At 56.0% G+C, this 16335-nt stretch overlaps 1 protein-coding gene across 1 annotated transcript; it reads left to right on the top strand.

Moving 5' to 3' along the window:
- The first annotated feature begins 4738 nt into the window (after positions 1 to 4738).
- On the top strand, positions 4739 to 15438 carry TACR1 (tachykinin receptor 1). The gene is made up of 5 exons (XM_066337241.1): positions 4739 to 5153; positions 8446 to 8640; positions 12424 to 12574; positions 13536 to 13732; positions 15144 to 15438. Exons 1-5 carry the CDS (start codon positions 4762 to 4764, stop codon positions 15436 to 15438), a joined length of 1230 nt encoding a protein of 409 aa, XP_066193338.1. The 5' UTR covers positions 4739 to 4761.
- The last annotated feature ends 897 nt before the right edge of the window (positions 15439 to 16335 follow it).

The raw sequence follows: 16335 nt of genomic DNA, 5'->3' as shown, positions 1-16335 counted from the left end.
CCCAAACCAGGGAGACCCCAACCCAGGGAAATCCCAAGCCAAGGAAACCCCAAGAAAGGGAAACCTCATCCAGTGGAAATCCCAAACTGGGGAGACCCTGAACCAGGGAAATCCCATAAAAGGGAAAACCCCAAACCAGGGAAACCCAAAAAAAGGGAAAACCCAAACCAGGGAAACCCCAAAAAAGGGAAACCCCATAAAAGGGACTCACCAGCCCAGGGCTGTCCCCCTCATCCAAACACGGGGCCTTGTCCAGGATGTGACTCCCCACCTGGAATTCTGGGATTTTCCGGGAATTTCGGCCTCTCTGCCCTTCTTCCCTGACTCCCAGCAAACCCCAAACCTCCTTTGGGATAACTGGGAACATCCCCCAGGGATGGACACCCCACATCCCCCACGGGGCTCATTCCCAAAAAACCCAATTGGGGCTGCAGGGACGGGAAATTTCTCCTTTTTGGGGCTGTGTGGATAAAAGGCCAAAATAAACTCTCAAAAATTAGGAATTTTGTCCTCACGGGGTTGAATTTCCCATCCCTCAGCCCTGGGGAATTCCCACGTGGAAATCAGGAATGGCCACGACGATTTTATTCCCCTTAATAATAATAATAATAATACCTCCTTAATTTGAATTGGGTTTGAATTGTTTTGTTTCAATAATTGCCCATCAATTGATGCTGAACCTCCCTCCCAACCCAGCAGTAAAATTCCCAAATTCCCTTCACCGGGAACTCCTTAAATTCTTTGTTGGTTTTTTGGGGTTTTTTTTGGGTTGGTTTTTTTTTTCCCTTTTTTAATAATTTTTTTTTTTTTTTTTTTTTTTTTTTTTTTTTTTTTTTTTTTTTTGCCCCCCAAGGAATTAAAATCGAATTCCCTTTGCTTCCCCTCCCGGAGAGGGAGACGCCGTTCCGGCAGCGGAAATTCTCCCCTCTCCACCCCCAGGGACTGAAAAAACAGAAACCACCAATGAATTTATTTCATTTATTCCGTTTAATGGGCAGGGCCTGCTGGAAAAAAAAAATAAAAATTAAAAAAGCGACAGGATTGATCCCAAAATCTCGATTTGAGCAGGAATTTCCATCGGGGCAGGGAGGTGGGAGCAGCCCGGGGTTTATTCCTGGGGTGGTTTTGGGGTTTTTTTCCTGGCGGGAGCTGCGGGATTGATGGGATTTAATCATTAACGGGGCATCGATCCCGGGAATGAATCATTGACCGTGGGCGGGGGAAAAGGAGGGAAAAAAATGAGGGGAAAGGGGGAAAAAAGGGGAAAAAAGGAGGGAAAAGGGGGAAAAAGGGGGAGGAAAAGGAAAAGGGAAAATCCGGGAAATTCCAGCAGCTCCCGAGTGCGGGCTGGGATTAAATTCAAGGCTTTCAAATCCCATTCCCAGGGATCAGCACAGGGATCCCTTGGGAATCTGAGCTGCGTCGGGTTTGGCTGAGGCAGAAAATCCCTTGGGAATCCACCCCCAGATCGATTGATTGATCGATTGATTGATTAATTTCCTTTCAGTTCAACCCTTTCCAAAAGAAAGAAAACCCCCGAAATTCCCTCCAAATTCCCAAATTCCCACACCAACGTCCCCGTGACCCTTCCAGGCCCTGCTCCCGTGGGGAGATCCCCCGGAATTCCAATTCCTTGGGGAAAAATCCGCATTTTTTTCCTCCGGGAGCTGCCACAACTTTTCCCTTTTCCCAGCGGGAAACTGAGGCAGGAGGGAGGGAAGAGCTCCGGGGAGGGAAGGGACAGGATTTCCTGGGAATGGCTCCGAGCCTTTGGCATTCCCGTCCCGGGCTTGGGGTTTGGCCTCGCCCGGATTTGAGGCTGAGCCCCAAATTCCCGGGGTGGGGCCTGGGGAGGTTTGGGAATCTCATTCCCGGATTCCCAGTCCTCATTCCCACATTCCCAACTCCCATTCCCAGTCCTCATTCCTCCATTCCCAGTTCCCATTCCTCCATTCCCAACTCCCATTTCCCCATTCCCAATCTTCATTCCCCTATTCCCAGTCCTCATTCCCCCATTCCCAGCTGTCCCTCCCTTTCCCAGGTTTTTAGGGAATGCTGCCATCGAGCGGCCCGGGAGCCTCGGGCTGAATCCCTCTGGATCCCCCCTGGAATAAACCTCGGGATCCGTCCGGTTTCAACAGCCGGGAGCGAAGAATTCCAGCGGCTCCGGCCCCACGCGCGGCTCCCACCCGGAATTCCTGCGGGATTTACCTGGGAGCGGCTCCTCTCCGCCCGGATCCGGGCTTTGGGAATTTGGGAATCCCGGGCGATCCCCGCAGGAAAAGCGGCGCGTCCCGAGGGAGCAGAATTCCCGAGGGGAAAGCGGCGCTCCGGGCGGAATTCCCGGCAGAATTCCCGGCAGAATTCCCGGCAGAATTCCCGGCTGGAGCAGCAGGGCCGGGATGGTTTTGGCGGCAGCGGCGGCGGTAATAAAAATCCCTGGATCCGACCTCCCGGGCTGCGGGATGGGAAAATTCCCTGCTCCCGGTTTAATTAAATTCCAGCCGCTGGGAGAAGAGGGAATATCGTGGAGAAGGATTTTTGTGGAGGTGGAATTTCGTGGGGAGGGAATTTCATGGAGAGGGAATTTCATGGAGAGGGATTTTCCAGCCTTTTTTTTTTTTTTCCGGGAAGAGCCCCGGGATGGATGAGGGAAGGAGGCAGGGAGAGGGGGGCCGGGGTGGGAAGAGGTTTTCCATGGGAAAATCATTCCAAGGTTTGCTTTGTTCTCTGGGGGATGCGAAGAGCTCCGGGAGAGAGCCCGCGGCTGCTGGGCTGGAAAGGCTGGGGATAAATAAAGATAAAAGATCAATCATCGATAAATCATCGATTAAATCATCGATAAAACAATCGATGAAATCCCGGAGCTCTGCCGTTATAGGGATCTGAAAATTCCTGCCGATTTTGGACAGGGGGGATAGAGGGGACAGGGGAGGGACAGAGATGACAGAGGTGACAGAGGGGACAGGGGAGGGACAGAGGGGACAGAGGTGACAGAGGGGACAGGGGGACAGGGGGACAGGGGAGGGGACAGAGGGGACAGGGGAAGGACAGAGGTGACAGAGGGGACAGGGACAGAGGGGACAGGGACAGAGGGGACAGGGACAGAGGGGACAGCAGGATCGGGGGACAGGGGACCGAGGCACCGGGGATGGGGACAGAGGGGGACCGCAGGGCGGGGGGGATCGGTGTGGGGACAAGGGGAGGGGACAGCGGGGACCGGGGGAAGGACTGGGAGGATCGGGGCACCGGGGACAGAGGGATCAGGGTGGGGACAAGGGGAGGGGACCGAGGGGACAGCGGGGACAGGGCGAGGGCTGTCCCCGGGCCGGCTCTGCCCGCCCCGCTCCGGCGCCGCCCATAAAAGCGCCGCTCGTCCCTCGCCCGCCGCACTCGGGTCCGCGGCACCGGCTGCGCCCCGAGCCGGAACCGGCCGCGTCCGGAACCGAGCGCGGATCCGCATCCTGAACCCGGGAATCTGCATCCGGAACCGCCCGGACCGGGGAACCTGCTGCCGGAACCGAGCGCGGATCCGCAGCCCGAACCGGCTGCAGCAGGAACGGGGCAGTCTGCATTCCGAACCGCCCGCATCCCGAACCGCCCGCATCCCGAACCGCCCGCATCCCGAACCGAGGAATCCGCATCCCGAACCGGCTGCGGCAGGTACCGAGAGGAGCCGCATCCCGAACCGGCTGAATCCCGAACCGGGAGAGAACCGCACCTGGTGCCGAACCGAGCAGGAGCCGCATCCCGAACCGGGAGGAATCCGAACCCTGGGGAAGCCGCAGCCGAGCCCGGCGGAACCCGCACACCCCGGGCCAGCCGTGCCCGAACCGGGAGGAACCCGCACCCCGGGCCAGCCGTGCCAGAACCGGGAGAGATCCGCACCCCGGGCCAGCCGTGCCAGAACCGGGAGGAACCCGCACACACCGAGCCAGCCGTGCCAGAACCGGGAGAGATCCGCACACACCGAGCCAGCCGTGCCAGAACCGGGACAGATCCGCACCCCGGGCCAGCCGTGCCAGAACCGGGAGAGATCCGCACCCCGGGCCAGCCGTGCCAGAACCGGGAGAGATCCGCACCCCGGGCCAGCCGTGCCAGAACCGGGACAGATCTGCACCCCGGGCCAGCCGTGCCAGAACCGGGACAGATCCACACCCCGGGCCAGCCGTGCCATGGCCGCGCTCCCGGCTCCGTCTGCACCCGGACCCCGGAGGGAGCAGAACCCCAAACCTGCTGCGCCCTGACCCAGACAGGTCCCGCACCCCAAACCTGCTGTCCCCACACTGGGAGGTGCCCGTGCCCTGAAGGAGCCACGCACCCCAAAACTGGCCGAGTCAGCAGGGCCCTGCACCCCAAAACTGGCTGTGCCCTGATCCTGCTGCTCCCTAAACCAGCAGGGCCCTGCACCCCAAAACTGGCTGCGTGCCTGAAACTGGCTGAGCACTGACCCTGCTGCACCCTAAACCAGGAGGGGTCTGCACCCCAAAACTGCTGAACCAAGAGAGCCCCTCACCCTAAAACTGCTGACCTGGGAAGGATCTGCACCCCAAATTAGTGGGCCCAGGAGGACCCCACATCTCAAAACTGCTGAACTGGGAGAGCACCCCACCCCAAATCAGCTGACCCAGGAGAGCCCCACACCCCAAATCAGTGGATCCAGGAGAGCCCCACACCCCAAAACTGCTGACCCAGGAGGTCCCCTCACCCCAAATCAGCAGACCCAGGGGCACAGCTCCCCCAGCCCGCGGTGCCGGGGCCATGGACGACTCCCCGGCGCTGGCGGCGGAGCTGGAGCACCTCAACTCCTCCCTGAACGAGTCCTGGGCCAACCCCTTCGTGCAGCCGGGCTGGCAGGTGGCCCTGTGGGCCGTGGCCTACGCGCTGATCGTGGTGGTGGCCGTGGTGGGCAACGTGGTGGTCATGTGGATCATCCTGGCGCACAGGAGGATGCGCACGGTCACCAACTACTTCCTGGTGAACCTGGCCTTCGCCGAGGCCTCCATGGCCGCGCTCAACACCGTGGTCAACTTCAGCTACGCCGTGCACAACGAGTGGTACTACGGCTCGGCCTACTGCCGCTTCCACAACTTCTTCCCCATCGCCGCCGTCTTCGCCAGCATCTACTCCATGACGGCCATCGCGCTGGACAGGTCAGTGAGAGGCCACCGGGTCACTGCCGGCCGGAGCCCGGGGCGTGGGGATGGTCACTGGGGTCACGGGGTCACTGCTGACCCCAGCCCAGGGACAGTGACGGGGTCACTGCTGACCCCAGCCCAGGGACAGTGACGGGGTCACTCCTGACCCCAGCCCAGGTCCCAGCCCTGGGGCTCGCCTCAGATCCGTCTCTTCCGCCACAATTAATGCAAATCTCGTTCAGGTCCTAAAAATAAACCCAGCCCTGGCTGCAGGTGGCTTTGGGAATCCTTTGGGAGCTCGGGAAAGGCTCCGGGATTGGTGCAGGGTGCTGGAGGAGACTTCGGAGCAGCCTCTGCCTTCCCAGCTCCTCTTCCCTTCCCTTCCCTTCCCTTCCCTTCCCTTCCCTTCCCACGTTCAGGAATTCAGGCACAAAATGGCCTCACCTCTCAAGCCCCGTGCCCAGCCCGGCCCCGCCGTGCCCGGAGCCATTCCATGGATTTGGGCTGCCTTGGGAATGCCTGAGGAGCAGCTCAGGCTGGGAGAAGCTTCTTCCTGCCTTGAGGGGCGTCCCCAGGGAAACCCACCCGGGTTCCAGGGGTGGATCCAGTGGGAGAGGCTGGAGCCTGGGATTCCGGGATTCCAGGATTCTGGGATTCCTCCATTGGGCTGCCAGAGTTGGGTTTTCCCTGCCCAGTTCCTGCCGGATCCCAGATCCCACCGGGGCCGTGATCCAAAGCTCAGGATCCCAGATCCCAGCGGGAGTGGGGGACACCGAAGCCCTGGAACCCCCCGGATGTCCCTTCCCTGCTGTCCCTCCCTGTCCCGGGAATTTGGGCTCTGGAGCAGCCTCACTGCCTTTTGGATTTTTCCAAGGCCACATTCCCGGAGCCAGCTGGGCTCTGCCACCTCTCCCAGGGAATAAAGGGAATTCTGGCAGGGATCCGAGGCAGGAGGACGCTTTTCCTGCCGTTTTTGGGCGCCCTTGGAGCCGCTGGCTCCGAGATTCCCTTTGGGAAGCAGAGCTGGGGCTGGATGAGGCTCCCTGGGCATTAAAACCAGCCCCAGGTTGGTTTAGTCACAAACTCCTCTCCCTGAAATCCGCGGGGATTGAGGCAATAATCAGTAAAACTCGGGATATTCCCAGTTTCTCTCCCATGGTGCTGTTCCAGGAGGATCTTTGGGATCAGCTGGAAAAGCCCCTTTGGGGCTGGGATGAGTTCCAGGGATTATTTTTTTTTAGGGGTGAATAATTTAATTTACAACCTTTGATCCACCCCCCCCCAAAAAAAAAAAAAACCAGGAAAGCAAATCCAGGGAAGCAGCAGCAAAACAGGAAGGTCTGGAAGGCTGGGACTGAAATTTTTTGAGGATTAGCATTCCCAAAACATCTTCCTGCACCTGCAAACCCTGGAGAGAGGTTCGGTTTTCCCAAAAAAAAACCTGGGCTCCCATCTGGAAGCTGCAGCCTCCGTGTGCTTCGCTGCATCCCAAATTCCAGCCAGGAACTAGGGAGAGAACAAATCCCATCCTCAGCCCCTCCAGGCATCTCCAAACCTCGGAAAATCCCTCTTTTCCTCTGTCTGGGGCATGACAATGGAGCTGAAAGGCAGGAAAAGCAGGGATTTGTTCCAGGAGCCTGGAAGGGAGGCAGCAGAAGGATCCGTGGGAATGGGGAGAGCTGGGAATGGGGTTGGGAATGGGGAGTGATGGGATTGGGAATGGGGAGTGATGGGATTTGGATTGGGGAGAGCCGGGATCAGGAGCAGCAGGGCCGGGTTGGGGTCCCAGGGATGGGGCTGGAATTCCCGATTTCCACCAAAAATCAGGGAAGTGGCGTGGAATGAGCCCCGCGTTCCCAAAGGGATCTGGAGCGAGGCCTGGCAGAATTCTCCCCAGTTCCTCTCCCTCCCCGCAGGCAATTCCCAGGGTACGGAATGGAAAAACTTGGAAAAGCCACCCTGGAGCAAGTGGGGGTGGTGGTTTGATCCATGGAATCTGGGAATCCTGGAACAGGGATAGGGAAGGACCTCAAATCCTATTCCAGGCCGCTCCAAACCCTGTCCCACTTCCCGGGATCCAGGGGAATCCAGGGCTCCTCTGGGAATCTCCCAATGGGATTTTTTACGGGATCCCTCGTGGCTTTGTGGGAGATTTGTGCTGGAAGTTCCTCCATCCCCTCCTTTCCCTGGAGCTGCTCCAGCCCTGGGCACGAAAGAAAAACATCCGGAACGCTCGGGACAATGGCAGGAAATTCGGGATCGGGGCTGGCACCGAGGCTCCTCAGGAAAATCCCAGAGAACTCAGGGCCCGGCAGTTCCCGAATTCCTGCCCCGTCCTTTGTTTTCCCAAAGGGAACACTGGGACTTTCCAGCTCTGATTCCCGCTTTTCTCAGAGCTGGAACACTGGGATTTTCCCGCCCCAATTCCCACTTTTCCCGCCCCAATTCCCATTTTTCCCAGAGCCGTAACTCCGGGATTTTCCAACCCCAAATCCCAGTTTTCCGAAAGCTGGAACCCCAGGATTTTCCAGCCTTAATTCCCGCTTTTCCCAGACCGTAACTCCAGGATTTTCCCGCCCCAATTTCCACTTTTCCCACCTCAATTCCCATTTTTCCCAGAGGCCTAACTCTAGAATCTTCCCAACCCAATTCCCACTGTTCCCAGAGCCGTAACCCCGAGATTTTCCAACCCCAATTCCCGATTTTCCCAGAGCCGTAAGTCCAGGATTTTCCCACCCCAAATCCCACTTTTCCAAAAGCCATAACCCCGGGATTTTCCCACCCCAATTCCCACTTTTCCAAAAGCTGTAACCCCGGGATTTTCCCACCCCAATTCCCACTTTTCCAAAAGCCATAACCCCGGGATTTTCCCACCCCAATTCCCACTTTTCCAAAAGCTGTAACCCCGGGATTTTCCCACCCCAATTCCCGCTGTCCCCAGAGCCGTAACTCCAGGATTTTCCCACCCCAAATCCCACTTTTCCCGCCCCAATCCCCGCTGTCCCCAGAGCCGTAACCCCAGGATTTTCCCACCCCAATTCCCGCTGTCCCCAGAGCTGTAACCCCGGGATTTTCCCACCCCAATTCCCACTTTTCCAAAAGCTGTAGCCCCGGGATTTTCCCGCCCCAATCCCCGCTGTCCCCAGAGCCGTAACCCAGGGATTTTCCCACCCCAATTCCCACTTTTCCAAAAGCCGTAACTCCAGGATTTTCCCACCCCAAATCCCACTTTTCCCACCCCAATTCCCACTTTTCCAAAAGCTGTAGCCCCGGGATTTTCCCGCCCCAACTCCCGCTGTCCCCACAGGTACGTGGCCATCATCCACCCGCTCCGGCCGCGTCTCTCGGCCGCGGCCACCAAGGCGCTGATGGGGCTGATCTGGCTCCTGGCGCTCCTGCTGGCCTTTCCCCAGGGATATTTCTCCGTCACCGCCGAGCTCCCGGGACGCGTCGTCTGCTTGGTGGAGTGGCCGGAGCCCGGGGGAGCCACGTCCGGGAAAACGTGAGTGGGAACGGGGAAAATCCGCGGGGAAACGGGAAAAGAGGGAGAGGAGGAAAAGAGAAAGGAAGGGGGAAAGGAAATGAGGAGGGGAAGGGGGGAAAAAGGATGAAAAGGAAGGGGAAAAGGGGAGGAAAGGGGAAAAAGAAAGGGGGAAAGGGAAAGCGAGAGGAGGAAAACGGAGGAGGAAAAAGGAAGTGAGGAGGGAAAGGGAAAGGGAAAGGGAAAGGGAAAGGGAAAGGGAAAGGGAAAGGGAAAGGGAAAGGGAAAGGGAAAGGGAAAGGGAAAGGGAAAAGGAGAGGAGGAAAAGAGAAAGGAGGAGGGAAAGGAAATGAGGAAGGGAAGGGGGAAAGGGGGAAAAAAAGAGGAAAAGAAAGGGGAAAAGAGGAGGAAAGCAGGAAAAAGGGGAAAAAGAAAGGGGGAAAGGGAAAGTGAGAGGAGGAAAAAGGAGGAGGAAAAAGGAAGTGAGGAGGGAAAGGGGGGAAAAAGGAGGAAAAGAAAGGGGAAAAGAAAAAGGGAGAGGAGGAAATTAAAAAAGAGGAAGGAAAAGGAAAGAGAAAGGGGAAAAGGGAAGGGAAAAAGGAGAAAAAGGGGAAAGGGGGAAAGGAAAAGGAGGAGGGAAAGGGAAGGGAAAGGAGAGAAGAGGGAAAAAATGGAAAAGGGAAAAAAGGGGGAAAGGAAGATGGAAAGGGAAAGGAGGAAAATAAAAAGGAGGCGAAAAAAGGAAAGGAGGAGGAAAAGGGGAAGGAGGTCCCGGAATTCCCAAAGGGTCTGGGTATGGTTGGCCAAGGGGAGCCGAATGTCAGGCGTTGAAGAAAAAAAAGGGGGAGAAGGAATAAAATAGGGAATAGAAAAGGGAATGAAGAAAAAAAATTCATAAAGCGAGAATAAAGATGGGAATAAAAAAGGGGAATAAAATCGGGAATAAAGAAACCAATAAAATAGGGAATAAAGAAACCAATAAAATAGGGAATAATAAAAAAAAAAAAGGGAATAAAGAAGTGAATAGAAAAAGGAAATAAAAAGGGAATTAAAAATGGAATTTTAAAAGGGAATGCAGCAGGGAATAAAGAAGGGACGGAAAAATGAGTTTGTGATCTCCAGCCCTGAGGAGGGAGAAATTGGAGCTGTGGAATTGAGGCTGTGGAATTCCATGGTGGAATTCCGGGCAGGTGTCCAGATCCGAGAGTGGCCAGTGCCAACCCCCCCTGGTGTCCTTTGTCACCTCATTCCCAGAGTGGCACAGATGGAGCTGGGGCCGGAGCTTCAGGGAGGATTTCCAACCTCATTCCATCCTTGGGGATCCCTCCCAGCCCGGAATATTCCGAGATTCCCAGCCTGGAATGAGGCAGCCGCTGATTGGGACAGCTCATTCCAGTGGCATTTCCAAAGGCTGATCCCAAAGGAAAATGTTAAATGCAGCAGGGATCCATGCCCCGGGGCAGGGAAAACTGGGAAAACTGGGAAAACTGGGAAAGGAGATCCCCAGCAGCTTCGGGATGGGTAAATCCCAAAGAATTTGGGAGTTGTGAAGAACTCGAGGCTCGGCGGCGTCTCCAATCCTCGGGAATTCCCTGAGTGAATCCCGAGATGAGATTTTCCTGCCCTAAATAACTGGGGACAGGTGTTTGGGTCATTCCAGAGGCGTCATTCCAGCCCTTTCCCCACGCCATGGCCTTGGAGTGGTTATTCCGGGAACGCTCCGGTGGCAGCTGCTCCATTTGCAGCTCCAGGAGGGGAAAAAATTCCGTCCATTTTCCCACTTCCCTGGGCAAACAGGAGGGAAAAAAACACAGGGAAAAACAGGAGAATTCCAACGCTTTTGGGAGGGAATTCCTTTGGAAAACCTGTGGGGAGCTCAGAGGTTCCCAGAGCTGGTTTTCCCCTGGAAAATATCCCTGTTTTTGGCCGGAGCTGAGAATTCTGCGGGATTCGATCTGGCCTTTGACCCCGGCTTCCCAAAGGGATCAGGAATTCCATCAGCGGCTGTTCGGGGTTCTGAGGGAAGGGAGAAGCTGCCCCTGGATCCTCTGGGAATTCCGATTCCCCGGGGACATCCCTGTCATGCCAACATTCCCGGGGTTTGCCAGGGAAAAGGAGGCGGTGCTCCGTCCTCCCGCAATTCCCTCCATCCCACACCAGATCCTAAACCCCTCCCAGCTGTGAATTTTCCCGATTTTCCCCGATCCCAGGAATCCTGCGGGCGGAATGATTCCGCTGCTCTCCCAGGGCTGGCATCCCGACAGAATTCCCGGCGCTGTCTGGAATGACTCTTGTAGCCCAGACCCCTCTGGAGCTGAGGCTCTGCGCCGCTGACGTTATCCCGACAGCTCCTGCAGACATTCCTGCAGCGCTCGGAGGATCTGGAATTCCATGGGAACCACAACAAAATCCTCCTCCGGAGCCGCCGAGACGCCTCTGGAAGGAGCCAAACGCAATCCAGCCCCGCAAAGCCCATCCCAAATGGAATTAGGGCCGGGGAAATCAGATTGAGGCACCGAGCAGCAGCGGGGCCAGGCCCAGCCCCGTTCCCTGTGGGGGAATTCCCAGAGCTCTTCCACACCCTCCGGAGCTGGGATTTGATCCAAGCTCCCGGGAAGAGGAGCGGGAGCAGGACTGGATTGGAGGCTGGAGTCGGAATCCTTGGGAAGACGCAGGAGATGGGATTGCGGCCCAAAAACCCACCCAGGGGCCACCAAACCTCGGGAATAAAATTCCCACTAAGCAGCCAGGACCTGGGAAGTTTTCCAAGCTGCCGCCGGCCACGGTTGTGGATTTAGTTTTTAAGGAAGAGAGGAATTTTCCGGGATTTTCTGCGAGGTTGGAGCCTCCGTCCCCTCCTGTGGTTAAACACAGAATTATTGGATTTCCTTTTAAACCAGCTCCTCTTCCAGAGAGGTCCTCACTGATCCACGGCGTTCCCAGTGCTCCCATGGCATTCCCAGAGTTCCCACAGCATTCCCAATTCTCCCACGACATTCCCAGTGCTCCCATTCCTGGTCTTTGCTCCGCAGGAAAATCCTTTATCTCTTCTCAGTATTCCTGTCAGCTCCTATTCCAAAATCCCACTTTTCCAGCAGGAATTCCAGCCGAAAGGTGGGAGCAGAGACCGCATCCATCCCTGGGATAATGTGGGAAGGAATGAGGAGTGAGAGGGAAAACTCAGCTCCAGACATTTCCCAGAGGGAATTCCCAGGATCCCAGGAGATGCCACGGGGAAAATCCCCCCTGGAGGGGCTCGATCCGGGTGGAAAACACCCCCAGGGGGTAAAATGATCCAAGAGGGGGGAAATCCACTTTTCCCTAGAGCAGGAGGAGCCTCCAGAGGTTTTATTCCCAAGGGGCAGGGGAGGGATCCATAATGGAAAAAGGGAGAAGACTGGGGGAAAACAGGGAATTCTTCCCAGCTCTGCAGGAATTCCAGAATTGTGCAGGAATTGTGCCAAGTCCTCTCTTTCCGAGTGCAGCTCTTTCCCTCCGAGCTCTGCTTGGGACAGGCACCAGATCCTCAGGGATTATCCGTTTTTTTTTCCAGGTACCACCTTTCCATAACCTTCCTGCCAGATCCTCAGGGATTATCCCGGGTTTTTCTTCCATGATTATCCTTTCTGGATGCTCAGGGATTATCCCGGGTGTTTTTTTTTCCAGGTACCACTTTTCCATGACCATCTCTGCCGGATCCTCAGGGATTATCCTGGTTTGTTTTTTTTTTTCCAGGTACCACTTTTCCATGACCATCTCTGCCGGATCCTCAGGGATTATCCTGGTTTGTTTTTTTTTTTCCAGGTACCACTTTTCCATGACGGTCCTGCTGTACCTGCTGCCGCTGCTGGTGATTGGCTGTGCCTACGGCGCCGTGGGCCGCACGCTCTGGGCCAGCGCCATCCCCGGAGACTCCTCCGACCGCTACCACGAGCAGGTGTCGGCCAAGAGGAAGGTGAGGAGCTCCGGGAGGGGCTGGATCCAGAATTCCTGGCTGTTCTCCACAAGGTGAGGAATTCTGGGAGGGGCTGGATCCAGAATTCCTGGCCAGTCTCCCCAGGGTAAGGAATTCTGAGCGTGGATGGATCCAGAATTCCTGGCTGTTCTCCACAAGGTGAGGAATTCCAGGCAGGTCTGGATCCAGAATTCCTGGCCAATCTCCACAAGGTGAGGAATTCTGGGAGGGGCTGGATCCAGAATTCCTGGCTGTTCTCCACAAGGTGAGGAATTCCAGGCAAGTCTGGATCCAGAATTCCTGGCCAGTCCCAGCCAGTCCCAGCCCCAAACCCTCCATGAGGGAAGGTCCTCGCCGGGAGCAGGGCAGGATTTGGTGGCTGAAGATGGAGCAGAGTCCTCTGGACACCTCCTCCCCAGCTGTGGGTCAAGCAAGACGTTGACCACCTGCTCCTGGTTGGAAAGGCCATTCCAGAGGGCGGGATGACCGATGGATGGGTTTAGGCCACCTCCTCCTCAGGTATGGGTCAACCAAGACGTTGACCACGCATTCCCAGATGGAAACGCCATTCCAGAGGGTGGGATGACTGATGGATTGGGTTTAGGACACCTCTTCCACAAGTGTGGTTTAATTGAGATGTTGTTCCCAGTCGGAAAGGTCTCCAAGGCCAGAAAGGTTGGAATGACTGATGGATGGGTTGGAGATGGAGCAGAGTCCTGTGGACATCTCCTCCACAAACGTGGTTTAACGGAGACACTGACCACAGCTTCCCAGTTGGAAAGGCCATTCCAGAGGGTGGGATGACCAACGGGTTGGGTTTAAGACACCTTCTCCACAAAAGCGGTTTAACCAAGACGCTGACCGCGCATTCCCAGTTGGAAAGGCCATTCCCAGTTGGAAAGGCCATTCCCAAGGCTGGAAAGGCCATTCCCAAGGCTGGAATGGCTCTCCCCCGTGGCAGGTGGTGAAGATGATGATCATCGTGGTGTGCACCTTCGCGCTCTGCTGGCTGCCCTACCACGTGTACTTCACGCTGCAGTACCTGCGGCCGGAGTGGTACCTGCAGAGATCCATCCAGCAGCTCTACCTGGCCGTCATGTGGCTGGCCATGAGCTCCACCATGTACAACCCCATCATCTACTGCTGCCTCAACGACAGGTGGGAGCGGGAATGCGCCGGGGGGAGACGCGGGGCGGGGTCCCGGAGGAGAGGGCGGATGGGGGGGTTTTGGGATGGTTCTGCGGAGGTGGGAGGAGGCACAGTTCTCACTGGAGTCTTTCCTAATCCCCATGGATTCTGAGGGCAAACATCAGCTGAAACAATCTGGGGTTTAGAGTGGCTTTTCCATTTCTCAGGGGGTTTTCCATTTCTCGGTGGGTTTTCCATTTCTTGGTGGGTTTCCATTTCTCAGTGGGTTTTCCATTTCTCAGGGGTTTTTCCATTTCTCAGGGGTTTTTCCATTTCTCAGTGGGTTTTCCATTTCTCAATGGGTTTTCCATTTGTCAGGAGTTTTTCCATTTCTCAGGGGTTTTTCCATTTCTCAGTGGGTTTTCCATTTCTCAGTGGGTTTTCCATTTCTCAGTGGGTTTTCCATTTCTCAATGGGTTTTTCCATTTCTCGGTGGGCTTTTCGTTTCTCAAGGGTTTTCTGTTTCTCCGGGGGTTTTTCCATTTCTCAGCAGGTTTTTTGTTTCTTGGCGGGTTTCTCGTTTCTCCAAGGGTTTTTCCTCCCCTCAGTGAAAGATCACGATTCTGTCATGTTCAGAAAAGCTCAGCTTTATCTTCCCATCCCTTTGGCCATCTCCATCCCATTCCTTTGGCCATCTCCATCCCGCTCCTTTGGCCATCTCCATCCCGTTCCTTTGTCCATCTCCATCCTGTTCTTCTGGCCATGTCCATCCCATTCTTCTGGCCATGTCCATCCCATTCCTTTGGCCATGTCCATCCCGTTCCTTTCTCCATCTCCATCCCATTCCTTTGTCCATCTCCTTCCTGTTCTTCTGGCCATTTCCATCCCATTCCTTTGGCCATCTCCATCCCATTCCTTTGGCCATCTCCATCCCATTCCTTTGGCCATCTCCATCCTGTTCTTCTGGCCATGTCCATCCCATTCCTTTGGCCATTTCCATCCCATTCCTTTGTCCATCTCCATCCCATCCCTTTGGCCATTTCCATCCCAATTCCTTTGGCCATCTCCATCCTGCTCCTTTGGCCGTCTCCATCCCGTTCCTTTGGCCATCTCCATCCCGTTCCTTTGGCCATCTCCATCCCGTTCCTTTGGCCATCTCCATCCCGTTCCTTTGGCCATCTCCATCCCATTCCTTTGGCCATCTCCATCCCATTCCTTTGGCCATCTCCATCCCATTCCTTTGGCCATCTCCATCCCATTCCTTTGGCCATCTCCATCCCAATTGCTTTGGCCGTGTCCATCCCAATTCCTTTGTCCATCTCCATCCCATTCCTTTGGCCATCCCCATCCCTTTGTCCACCTCCACGTCTCTCCCCGCCCACACCCGTGTCTTTCCCAACTCCCATGTCCCATTCCCTGTCCCTGCCGTTCTCATGGCCAGGTTCCGGGTGGGATTCAAGCACGCCTTCCGGTGGTGCCCGTGCGTCAGCGCCGGCGACTACGAGGGCCTGGAGCTGCGCTCGGCACGGTTCCTGCACACGCACAGCTCCGTGTCCAAGCTGAGCCGCATGGACACCACCACCGTGGCCTCGGTGCTGGGCGCGGCCGACGAGGAGCCGGACGAGCCCGGCGGGGCCGAGCGCCTGTCGCTGGACGTGGCCTCCAACGGATCCTCCCGCAGCGACTCCAAGACGGTGTCCGAGAGCTTCAGCTTCTACTCCAACACGCTGACCTAAGGCTGTGCCGGCCCTTCGGTGTCTCCCGCGCTGGTTTCCCGCCTCTCTCCCTTGGGATGAGCTCCGTGTGTTCCGTGGGAATGCTGTCGCTGCCCGGCTGGAGGTGGAGGGCGTGCAGGAATGGCACAGAGCAGGGTTTTTCTCCGGAATTCCGGGCTCTCTGTGAGGAAGGAGGGATCTCTCGGTGCATCTCATCCCATGGAAAACGACCCTGTCCTGCACTTCCCTCCTCCCATCCTCAATGTCATTCTCCCTGTTGGATATCCAGGGCGATCTTGAATCCCAAAACCCCAGGAAGGCTTTTTGCAGCTCCATGGGGAATCATTGGCCCGAGCACAGATCCAGGACTTCCTTGGATCATCTCCGGCATCAACATCCCACTGCTCCGTGGTGTGCTCCAAACCTGCTCATCAGAGTGGAAATTCCCAAAGGTTTTTCCAAAGGCTCTCCCAAAGGATCTCCTGAAGGGTCTCCAAAGGATCTCTGAGCTGAGCTGGGCTTTAGCTGCTGTTCCTCAACCACCACAAGGAATTCCTGTGATTCCCTAGAAATCCAAGGTGATGCCTCTTGGATGGACTCTGGAATGCCATGGAGCTCTGGAAAAGGAGCCACCACCCTGAAGTGATTCCCACCCCCTGGAAATGGATCCCATCCCAAAAACGGATTGGAGGGAGAGCAGGAATTCTCCGGAGCTGGTTTCACCCCCAGGGTTCTGAGGATTCCCTTCCACCTCCTGGATTTTGTTTTAATCAGGGATTTTTTTTTTTCCTTTTCAAAAACCCTGAGGTTTGTGATGTGTGTATGGATTTACGGAACATTTCCCTTCCGATGGATAATTTTCCCTGGACTCCTCCAGTGGATGAACTCACACCCAGAGTGAGGAGCAAAGGAAATGAA

Source organism: Sylvia atricapilla, chromosome 28 (genome assembly GCF_009819655.1).
Source record: "Sylvia atricapilla isolate bSylAtr1 chromosome 28, bSylAtr1.pri, whole genome shotgun sequence".
NCBI classification, from domain to species: Eukaryota; Metazoa; Chordata; class Aves; order Passeriformes; family Sylviidae; genus Sylvia; species Sylvia atricapilla.
This window is presented reverse-complemented; position numbering and strand designations above follow the sequence as displayed.

Excerpts from the sequence above, each read along its gene's own strand:
- TACR1 (XM_066337241.1), top strand. The coding sequence starts at position 4,762 with ATGGACGACTCCCCGGCGCTGGCGGCGGAGCTGGAGCACCTCAACTCC. Across the intron at positions 5,154-8,445 it reads ACGGCCATCGCGCTGGACAG|GTACGTGGCCATCATCCACC; the intron begins GTCAGTGAGAGG and ends CTGTCCCCACAG. Across the intron at positions 12,575-13,535 it reads AGGTGTCGGCCAAGAGGAAG|GTGGTGAAGATGATGATCAT; the intron begins GTGAGGAGCTCC and ends CCCCCGTGGCAG.